This window comes from Gobius niger (genome assembly GCF_951799975.1).
Source record: "Gobius niger genome assembly, chromosome: 17".
NCBI classification, from domain to species: domain Eukaryota; kingdom Metazoa; phylum Chordata; class Actinopteri; order Gobiiformes; family Gobiidae; genus Gobius; species Gobius niger.
In genome coordinates, this window is record NC_136868.1 from 17027442 (window position 1) to 17039621 (window position 12180).

The 12180-nt window shown below is 40.1% G+C and overlaps 1 protein-coding gene across 2 annotated transcripts; it reads right to left on the bottom strand.

Moving 5' to 3' along the window:
- Positions 1 to 1533: 1533 nt before the first annotated feature.
- On the bottom strand, positions 1534 to 10820 carry abhd17ab (abhydrolase domain containing 17A, depalmitoylase b). 2 transcript variants are annotated; one of them, XM_079575308.1, is made up of 6 exons: positions 10668 to 10820; positions 10054 to 10279; positions 9407 to 9745; positions 7955 to 8149; positions 4682 to 4861; positions 1534 to 3172 (listed from the first exon to the last, which is right to left on the bottom strand). In XM_079575308.1, exons 3-6 carry the CDS (start codon positions 9742 to 9744, stop codon positions 2947 to 2949), a joined length of 939 nt encoding a protein of 312 aa, XP_079431434.1. In that variant the 5' UTR covers position 9745; positions 10054 to 10279; positions 10668 to 10820; the 3' UTR covers positions 1534 to 2946. The 2 variants fall into 2 exon arrangements, with proteins under 2 accessions (XP_079431434.1, XP_079431435.1); XM_079575309.1 differs by having other exon boundaries at positions 10646 to 10805.
- Positions 10821 to 12180: the final 1360 nt, after the last annotated feature.

Genomic DNA, 12180 nt, shown 5'->3' on the forward strand with positions numbered 1-12180 from the left:
TCGGCCCCTCCAACCACTCACTCGCACATTTTCACTCAGGCCTCCGACTGTTCCCATCCAAGTACCAACCAGGCCCTACCCTGATCTGACGGTCTGTATGCCCCTAGTTTTAACAGACCTAAGCCGTCCTGGATATCGCTTTATTTTACACTACCTTGATAGGTACAATCTAACAAAATTTACAATGTAATGAGCTTTGTACCAATCTGTAATAACTTGTACCTATGGGTTAGATAGACAATGGAATAACTTGTATTAGTACTTTCTAGGTACATGTAATAGGACACGAGACCCTTAGGGTTAGGGCTAGAGTTATGTCTTATTACATGATGTACCTACCTACCTAACTACAAATACATATTATTCCATTGTGTATCTAACCCACCCAGGTACAAGTTATTACACATTGTTACAGAGCTCATTACATTGCACTAAATTTAGTTAGGAACAATGTATCAAGGGTAGTGTAAAATTAAGTGTTATTATAGTGTCTTATTACAAACTAGAGCACACTGTTTACTTCTTTACCTCATATGTTTAAGGAGTAAGGACTCAATTAATACATCACAAAATGCCATCACTGCAGAAGAAAGCTCTTTTTTTAAATATATACTGTATGTATGTATGTATGTATGACCAAGCCAGTGAGCAGTAAGTTCATTGAAATGCTGCTATACCTGCTATATAGTAATTGTTTTCAAAGTGCCACACAAGTCCAAGTTAAGTCCAAGTCCAATGCTTTGAGTTTCAAGACCTTTCAAGTCTTTGAAGAGTTGGAAAATGTCAAATGCTTTGTATCATTTTACCTCGAGCTGAACATTTTTACTGTCGCCCATGATGCAATTGCGCAAGCACCATGTCTCTGTCGCACAGAGAGGCCATGGTCCCGTGAACATGAGTTGAGAAATTGTTTATAATAGGATTTATTTTTGAGGGAGAAACTGAAAGTCCTCACCTACTCGAAAACCACACTACTGACCCGAGCCGAGTGGCAGCTGAGACCTGTTGATGGGACTGAGTGAGCTCCCCACTCCTCTGTTAGAGCCACAATGGGAGTTATTCAGATCCAGAGTGAGCTGGTGTTTGCACGTGTGTGTGCAGTAGTGAGTGGGGTCATGGAGGTCAGCTCTCGGAGGTCTCGCTCACTGGGGACCACAGCTGCAGCGCTTTAATCCTGACAGCTCTGGAGTGGCCCACCAGATTGTCTGCACTGAAAAAGACCAGGCACCAGTGTTTATGCCCGAGTCTAGGGGGAGGGACAGCCATCCATCTGTCCCCTATATCCCACAATGCAACTGTGTGACAAACAGTAGAGAGTGGTAAAGGCAGTTATTAGACATCAAGCAAATACAGGAAAGACATTCAAACAAAAAGCAACCAACTCTATTTAATTCTGTCAAACATCAAGGTAAATTCAGTTGAACATCAGGAACAAACCAATAAACCAAATTGACTTTCTATCCTTTCTAGGTCAAGGTGAGTAAAAAAAAACAGCAACACCAGACTTCCAATACAGAGTTATTAATTTTTTTATTGTCTGTTCAGGGACAGTCATGACTTAAAAATATTGAAATTTACAAATGTATAAGAATGGGTACACAAACATGACTAGAAAAGTTGAGAGAAACAATCTATTCAAGTTCAACACTGCTTATCTACAATTTAGTGTTCCATAATTCATCTCAACTTATGTAAAGTACTTACAATGTAAAATGCAGCTATCTTTTTTGTTCAAATGACACAATATAGCTAAAAGTGTATCAATGTAGACACCATAATTCCAACACTATGAACAATGTAGCCTTTGGTTTACAATGAATGAACACGTAAGTTGCAGACTAAGGCCTATTCCACTTTGGTTGATACAAGTAAACAACAAGAGACTTCAAAGTGACTGCTCTGACATTCATGACGCGTTTTAAGACTTCACACTTGCCCTGAAGATCTGACTGCAGTAAGATGAAGCAACACCATAACATTGTGATTTTACGGGGGGTTTAGCTTTGAACTTGTGCACTTTCTGTAAAAGTTACAGAAGAAAATGCACGAAAAAGAAATCTTACTGACAAGGAACAACACTTGAGAGAAAGTAAATTAAAAGTAACTGTGTAAAACAAATATTTGAGAAGAAATAGCATCGGTAGTTACTCTGATGCTCGTGTGTTACCATAGAGACCGACAGATAAAAAGGAAAGTACAATATGCTCAAACATAATGCAGAATGTAATATGTGACTAGCGTGTACAAACCAGCAAGATAAAATATACAAATGCTGTATATTGTACAGATTCAATAGCTTATCAGCATTAAATAGAAACGATAGCTTGAGCGTTTTGGAGGCTGCGGCGCGAAAATAATCTCTAAAAGCTGTATTCAAATCAAATGTACTACAGAACAACTGCTGCTTGAATCCTGTAAGTGGTTTAAATAGCTAATTACATAGATAAAAACATAAAAAGATGTGAAAGGAAATGTTAAACATCCACCAAAACACACGGGACAAGTAAAGTCGATACAGTAGAGGTACCTGAGCAAGTTTAGTTCGACAAATTTAATACAACAATATATATCTATTAGCATACTTTGTCAATAAAATGCTGAGGCCCAATCCAATAGAGTTTAAAACAAAACTGAAATATCAGGAGAAGTCGTTACTATTCGGTCATGAAACACTCAGAAGATTTTATACGATTTCCATTGCACCCTCAAGTGTCCGGTAAGTTCATCAATAGTTAAATTCCCTTTTGAGGATATAAAATCCATTGTGTGTCCATCTTATTGCACAACGTGACAATTTGTATCTTTTGCAGGACAATAAAGTCTGCTTATAATTTTTCTTTCTTTTTTTTCATTTTTCATGTGACGTTTCTGGGCACATTCTTCCCAATAAACCATTTCCTGTCGTTAAGAAATGTCCTGGGACATAACATTTGCTGGTTTGTTCCATCAGGTGTGCTGGACGGCCACTTCCTGTCCAATGAACCGCCTCAGTCGCTCCAAATACTGACTGTACAGCTCAATGTCATTGTGCCCCGCCCCCTCCACCCACAGGGGCTCCACGGCTTTGGGACAGCGCTCGAACAGGGCCAGTCCATGGGTGAAGTCGATCACCTCGTCTTCTGTACCGTGGATGATCAGTACTGGAGAGGTGATTTTGGAAACCTTCTCAATGCTGAAAGGGATGAAAGCGAAAGTATTTTATTTGCGAGAATGAAAGTGGAGTTTTGCCTTTTACAGGTATTTGGTCATGTTTACAAACACACCCTCTGACACTTTGTTCTTACAAATTTGATGAGAAATACTCCGATGATATTTTTGCTCTGTAAAGCAGGGGTAAACTGTGCTATGAAGGGGGAGTTGAGCAAAAGGTAAGGAAAGTGCTGTGTTATGTAGGGCCTCAGGAAGTGCTCGGGGAGAAACTGGAGGAGCTATGTACGAGCAGGTGCCATGGCACTTAGAATAGTTTCTACAGAAGAGTCAAAGATTACTCCAACATGCACAAATGACTTAAGATGAACTCTAAGTCTAAGGATGTTTTTGTTGAGAGGACATGACTATATTGTAAACAGATATTAAAGTATTTTTTTTCATAATACCCCCGCCTCAAATTCTTGAAGTTATCTGCAAATTGATTCCAGTGTTTTGCTTTCGGACACACTATTGTATTTTGCACATAAATAATGCTGTTGAAAAGAACTGAAGTCCTCCCTGCACTGACTGCACAGACGCGACGTAATGGACTGAAACACAATGCTGGAGGCTCTCTCGTTTCACCACACACATTCAGCTGGTAGATGGTCAGTAGAGCAATGATATTTGGGGAAAAAATACTGCTAAGCTCTTTCAAGAATCGTATGTGGAACAGGTTTAATAGACATTATGACCCCATGGTTGGCAATAGGATATTTAGGTGTTTGCGAAGGATATTATACAGCTTAAATAACAATACCTGTTTGCGATTTATACATTGTAACTAATAGAGATAAGGGATATCTCTATCAACCATTCGCATAGCCATTCGGATATGTCTGCGATTAAAAGTGCAGCTCTAGCAGTGAGCGCCCATATGATCTTTGTGTTACTCACGTTCTCTCTGCAATACACAACTGTAAAGCTCTGCAGAGTGACAATGTAATTCGTTCTTATGTTGTCATCTATTTGAAGCAGTATATCTGCACAGAGTAGCTGATATGTCATAGTATTATCAGTATTATGCTGAGAAGCTGTTAGACGAGAACAATCACTCCACTGAAGATAACAGCTGCTGGATCACACAGTGCTTGGGGCCTTAGTATCTGAAATTGAATATCATTGAGTTGACCTACTTACCTCTTCAAAAGCCATATTCAAATAAGATTCATGTCCTCAGACTAAGAATGTTGCCAAACATTTGGGCACAGATGTGTGAACTAAAGACCTTTTTTCCGCAAGCGGCAATTATAGCTTTGTGTTGGCAGATCTGTAATTATGCAAACATGCTGCCAAACAGTATGAGCATGAATCGTGTTACGCAAACAGCTAATTTGGAGATCACACAAAACAAAGAGTGCATAATGACACAGACATGTTGTGGAGTCTGTTATTTAGAGTTTGCAACGAAAGTCAAAACTTGTAATCATTGTTTGAGGTGGATAAAGTAACTATTGAATACAAAACCGGTTGTTAGAAGAGGGCGGCTTACCTCGGGAAAGGATCAAAGCAGTAGGTTTTCTTGGTGTCAGGAAAAGCCACCCTCATCCCTGAAGTGAGAGGAGAGTGCAGCACCACAGCTGCACACTCGTATCTGGAGGACAGGTCCACTGTGGGCACCGTCCCAATGCTCTGTCCGTACAGGATTATGTTCTCGGGGCTGATGCCATACCTGATCAAAGTACAATGACACTACAGTAAAACCGGTACAACCCAAACATAAAATACTTGACTGTCAGGTACTGTAATAGCTTCAGATTACTAACAAAGTAAAACGTCACCACACATAGTGTTGCTGAACCAGACGTGACCAATAGCAGCGACCCCAGATCATGAGTTAGTAAATCAAGGTGCAGAGCTTTTTTTTGGGTCAGGCAATGCGTTTATTTCTGTGGACTGTTTGTATGTGACTGACACAGGGGATGTGAGCATGTGTTGCACGGAAATGTGGACCGAAAACAAATTCCACCAACTCTGTTGTGTGGCCATTAATAAATGATTCTGATTCTGATAAACCAGGCGACAACCATGTTTTATTAGTAGCTTTGTCAAATCAGATGTAGCATGCATAATTGTAGCTTATACACCTGATTTTGGGTACCTCAGCATTAAAATCATATGTACAGTGGTAGGAAAAAGTTGGAATTTGTTTCATTTCATTTCTGCCTAAATTGCTCATATAATCTGATCTGTATTAAAATCACAAGAATGAGTAAACAGTGTCTGCTTAAACTAACACCACCCAAACATTTAATCATTTTTATTAGCCGTAACATGTAATCATTCACAGGACAGTGTGGAATAAGTGAGTGCACCCTTAGATTCAACAGCTGGTTTACCCTCTTTTAGCAGCAATAACTTAAACCATACGTTTCCTGTAATTAGACGTGCAAAGCGATCAGGATGAATCTTGGACCATAGCTCTTTACAAAACTGTTGCAGTTCAGTGAGATTCCAGGGGTGTCTGGTGTGAATGAGGTTTCTTGAGGTCATGCCACAGCAATCGGTTTTAGGTTTCATCAGTTCACAGACTATTATAACATTATAATAGCTCCAGTAGTGTTTGTTTGTTTGTATACTTTATTGTATATTTGTCCTCTGCATTTAACCCATCCTTCGATGCCGCTGGGGCAACCCGTAAGGAGCAGTGGTCGACGGGGACCCATCGCCATGATGTGGAGCCAGGCTGATGGTCAGAATCACCTGGCTGGAGGATTAACCTATTGCACATGTTTTTAGTGGTAGGGGAAACCGGAGTACCCGGAGGAAACCTACGCAGACACGGGGAGAACATGCAAACTCCACACAGAAATAGTGCTGTGAAGCATCCAAGTGCTGCTTCGCAGACAGCAGTAATATCATCACTTTACAGTGCGGACGTCAAACTGCTTCTCCTCCCTCTATAGCTCCAAACGATGTGAAGTTAGAAGCCACCAAGCTCTTCCACATTTTCCCCATTTAAACACGGTTGGCATCTGCACAGTGAAGTGAAGATTACTGCGCAGATGTCGAAGTACTCCTGGTATTATTACTATTATTATTAAATCCGCTTAGAAAATCAACATGTTTAATTTTGTACAACTATATTTGGATTGTGTAACTACTAACGTAACCGTATTTAAATAGGGAAAACGTGGAAGAGTTTGGTCGCTTCTAACTTGACCCCATAGAGGCTAAAATCAACGTCTTTAGTCTTTTTGCTTGACTGAGTGCACGCACAAAGACCAGACAGTAGGGCTGGGACAATCAACTTTTGTCACGATCCGATACATATCATGATACCCAGGGGCCGATCCGATACGTATTGCAATACAGTAAGTAATTATAACAAGTGATATGTTTACCTTAAAATGTGTAAAAAGTCGTGTGACCAAAGTTTATAAACCAAAAGCCATTTAACATTTACTGAGGTGTTTAGATTGAACACAAAATGTAACAAAGTGTAACTGTTACTGGAAAACAAAGGAGTGTATGGTAAAAAATGCCCCCAAACACAAGTATTGAAAGTATTACGATACTTGATAAAGTATCGATACATGGTATTGCAGCACAAAGCATTGTGGTCCAAGTCCAATCCGATATTTTGACCCAGCCCTACCAGACAGGTACACATCAACTCGCCAAAGCACAGGTAAGAACATATCTCAGTATGGAAAAACGGTGGCCTGTTCCTTTAAGCCACACCTCAGTGATGGACTTCAGGTTGGCTCTCACCTGACTCTTATTGTCTGCAGAAATTTGTCTAATTAGCTCTTGGAGGATCCATAGCCAGGGGGTGTTCTCACTTATTCCACACTGTCCTTTACATGTTATGGCCAATACAAATATGATCAAATGTAAATGTTTGGGAGGTATTAGCAGACACAGTTTACTCATTCTTGTGATTTTCATAAAAATCAGACATTTTATGAGCAATTTAGGCAGAAACTTTAGAAATTCCAAAAGGTGTACTCACTTTTTCCTCCCACTGTATAATGTATAATTTTTTAACGTATGCCTTGATTTGCAAGAGTGCCTCATGGAATAGAAGGCATGCCAGCAAATCAATGGCCCTTTGATCAATTGAGGACTTTGACAACGTGGAAGACAGTTCGGGGTTCTAACTATTACGCAATAAAATGCAGAAAGTCCAAAATTGCATCTTTTTTTTTACAGATCCCCATTAGTTATTACTCTATAACTATATATAACTATTCTTCCAAGGAGCCACATAAAACAACACAAACAGCAAAGTTTATTTCCCACAAAAGAAAGAAAGCCTCAGAAAACAGGATGACACAAAACTGTGTCAATGAGGTGAAACATTAATCCGATTTGTTTTTGATGAATTAACAACATAAAAACAAAACAAAGCTCAAATTTGTGCATGTCCCCTTTAGATATTGCGGTATTGATTGGAGTTTTTAAGTCACCGTTAACTGTATTACAGGTAATTTATTCAACCCTGACTCAATGTTAGGTCATGTATCCTCAGTGCTTCAGCTCCAAGAGGCAGCTTTGCCTTAATGAGACACTTCATCACACCTTTGTCCTTGAGAGACAGCACTGTCCACGACCTCTCACTTTTATTCTCTTGGCAACAATCACTCCCCCCCTGCTTTAGCAATGTCCTGTTCACCCTGAATCTTATGCATTCACTTTATTTTATACCACTTTGGCCTTTTTATCCATTCATTCGTGTTAATTAGACTTACACATAATTATTTGCCATTACACAAAGTTATGCCTTCACTTCTCATTATTATTATAAGATTTAACAACAAACCTTGTCCTGAGGGCGTGCCAGGCAGCATCGATGTCTGCGTACAGGTTCTTCTCTGAGGGCTTGCCGGTGCTGACGCCATAGCCAGAGTAGTCATAGGAGAAGATGTTGCAGTTTATACGAGTCCCCAGGCCAATATAGAAAGTGCTCATCTGGCCCAAGTCAACAGCGTTACCGTGGGAGAATAACAGAGTGAATCTGATAGAAAAAAAAAGGACAAATGTAAAATGAGAAGACAACGTATTGCAGACAGTTTGTCATGTTCATCTTATCAGGCAGATTAAGAACAAGTTCTAACTCCAAAAGTAGATCAAATGCATAGTAGGAACATCATTTTTTGGAATATTATGTAAGGATGACATCTTTTTGACATTTCAAAACCGGAGAAGCAGGGTATCCACTACTACACTGGTTATTTTCTCTAGCCCTATATTCATGAATGCTTGTTGAGAAATGTGATCTATTTTCTACATATTGTTTTGAGGTCCTGACACTGCAGCTTTGTTTATGAACACTTGCAGCTTGTGGCTTAGCCTCTGGCCCTTATCACTCAGAAAAACATGCAACAATGCCTTTACATCATTGGGAACACTTGCATTCTCTCGAGTGTAACAACACACATCTCATTATTAGAGTGACATGCCAGGAGCACAGTCAAGACAGCGTTAAAACGCAACTATTCAGACAAACATTCGACACATAGCCACTGCATCGACTGCTGCCATTTTTTTACGTACATTTGTGTTTTCACTGATTTTTTGGGTGTTTTGACCTTTGTTTTTATTATGTGAAGCACCTTGTGCACCATTTAGCTGTTGTAATGCGCTATACCAGGGGTGCGGCCCAGGGGCCAAATGTGGCCCTGACACATCTTCTGAAAAAACACTTTTTACACACGTTTCTAACATTTTATTGTGTGACAGAGCTGGCATTACAGTTCCAAGCCTAAATATAGATGTGGGGCACGGTTAAAACCTTCTAAAATACATCCGGGTGAATGTTTCATTGCAATAGTCATGATCTTTGGCCCTCCACGGCGTCTACACTCCGACATGCAGCCTCTATGAAAAAGGTTTGGACACCCCTGACCTACACAAATAAAATGTGTTTTTTGTAAATTGATACGATTTATATGTTATGTTTTTAACGTTTATTTAGTTCACATTTTATTTAGTGAACAGAAACAACACAATACCTATTAATAGATTTTTTTTTTTTTTTTTAATTTTGCTTCAATCAATAAGTGAGAAATCCTTCGGCCTGTGTTTTTAGGGAAAGCAATCTTATTTGTACAGCGCTTTTCACATGACACAAGTCACCCAAAGCGCTTCACACAGGCTGCTTAACTTCTGAGATCTGACAAGATTTGGCATTCACAATAGTAAAACACTACTGCTTCCTGAACATAAATGGTTTTAACTTGCACCATTAAAGATTCAAGGACAATAAACCCACCTGGCACTGGGAGCACAGCGGATGTACATGCATGCGACTTTGTTGCCTCTGCTAGATCGAGTTGTGAACACTTCTGTCATGTCCAGCTCTCTTTGTGAATACTGATACTCCGCTCTGTCTGTCAGGTGTAGCTTCCATCTCTCTTCTGTCCCTCCATTTGCTGAGGTGCCGGTCCGTGACCTGTTGCCTGCCCCCACTGCATTTGGACCACTGTCCAGATCTGGTAGAAATGTGTAAGTGGGCTCAGGAGGCAGGAAAGCCAACTTAGAGGCTATCTGACTGGGACATGGCGGGCAGCAGAAGAGGCAACAGAGCTCACTGAGAGAGAGGCCATTCATCCTGCACCGAGGAGGAGGACAAGAGGGTCAGTGTGTGCATTACACTAGGGTCAACAATACAATAGGTCACTTTTGAATAATAGGTGCATGATACTCAAACAAAAGCAGTAGTAGTAAATATGCATGAGCTACAACAGTACAGTGCGTGCTCAAGTGTGTTCATTCACTTACAAATATGATTATTTTATGAATATATTCACATCAAATGATTTAAATAGAATAACAACACTTACATGGGCCATAAAGTAACAAATGTGCACAAATAAACTGCATTAAGAAATTACAAGGCCACAATCACTCACTACCCACCTGTTGCTCTGAAGTTAAATCTATGAAAAAGGTGACAAAAATAAAACAAAGACGTTCTCAGCTTCTGACGGGTTTCCTCATCCACTCAGAATATTGTTACAATGGGGGTTTTCAGCAAAAGCATGAAAATGTCAGCTGAAAGTTGCTTGCTGGGATCAGAGGAGTTATCACCAAACTCTGGTCTCTGTTACGGACCTTGAGAATGTTTTATATCCATTTTGTTCACCTAACGGAAAAAACAACAACACAAAGATAAATGGTATAGCGTCAAAGTTGTGAAGCTACAAGTGACAAATAATGAGAGATCAGCCTTTAACACTGCACCATGATCAGTAAACTAAACGATGTCTGTAGACTCAATACAGAACAAAATCGAGACTTTAAACATTTAGAGATTCACTCCATCAACCAATCGATAAAGTGCGTTAAACCGACTGTGCCATCAAAAAACGGATTAACCAGAGATAACAGTGGTAGATGCTCGTCAAGGCTAAAGCTATGCAGGCTTAAGCTAGCACGATGACATAAACACGGCTCCGCGGAAAAACACAAGCGAGAAAACAACAGCTATTAGGAGCTATAAAAGACACACTTGTAGGCCTCTGTATCCATACCTATGTGACCACGATCTGAGGAATAGTGTTCCTCTTCTTTAACTTCACCAACGTCGCGTCTGTGATCACTGTGTTGTCGTTAAAAACTGATCCAAGTATGTGCGCTGAGCTGACACTACTCTGCAGTTACACCGCATCCGGAAGTAACAGCTGACAGGATCTGACGTCTCGGCCTCTCATTGGTCAATTAAGACACAGCGTTATCAGCGTAGGCAACAATGAACTGAAACGTGACAACAAAACCCACGTACACACTTTTCAAACTCGACTAAGGCCAAGGATGTGATTCATCATCCTTCACTATCGGATGACTAAAATCCAATAGGGCAGGATGACATGTTAGTAAGCTTTTCGGTGCTTACTGTATGTTTGTTTACCAGCTAAGATTGAAGGTTTGTCGAGTAGTCAAAATAAGAGCAAAACAATGAAAACGCAACTTGAGTCCGCTTTCGTAGTGATGTAATCCACCAATAGAACACAATAAAGCGAAAATCTTAATATTCCTTCAAGGAACAGGCCGCCGTTTTTCCATACTGTGATATTCTCAACATCTTTAGTCTTTTTGCGTGACTGAGGGCACACCGTTCTTGTGATGTGTTCTTACCTGAGCTTAGACGAGTTGATGCGTACCTGTCTGGTCTTTGTGAGTGCGCTCAGTCACGCAAAACGACCAAAGATGTTCTCCCAGCATATTCCTATAGCTCCAAACGGGAGTGAAGTTGGAAGCTACCACGCTCTTCCATGGGCACGCACAAAGACCAGACAGGTACGCATCAACTCGCCTAAGCTCAGGTAAGAACACATCACAAGAACTGTGTGCCCTCAGTCACGCAAAAAGACTAAAGATGTTGTTCGCTTTTGGCCTCTCCCAGTATACTCCTAAAGCTCCAAACGGGGTGAAGTTAGAACACACCAAGCTCTTCCACAGGCACGCACAATGACCAGACAGCTACGCATCAACTCGTCTATGCTCATGTAAGAACATCTCAGTATGGAGAAACGGTGGCCTGTTCCTTTAAGGGGCACCACAAAATCAGATGACATTAAAAGAAACAGAATTTACTGATTCAGTTTTACTCAAGAACGTCAAAAATTGAACTCAACTCTGCAGGTAAGCCTGCTGTAACTAAACTACTTCAAGAAGAAGTTAGTTGAAAAAGTTCCTGAATCAGGCCTACACGTAGGCATTAGGCAAGTCTACTTGGTTGTAGTTGTAACAGAAAACTACCCAACTTTATCAGTAAACATGAAATGTGAAACTAGTCACAAAAGCTGACAATTGTGAGACTTGAGGCGGCATATACTTTACACCATATTTATATCAAGAAAGCATTTTTGTTTTGCATTGATGGTGTTTACACACACACAAAATCATAGAAAAGCAGAACACTGATATTTAAAATAAACTTTGTGATTTTATTGTTACTTTTACACATCATACAATCCTCAAAATTGAAAAAAAAAATCTAAAATAATAAAGATCTGGTGGCATTATAGGAGATGGGGAGCCAAA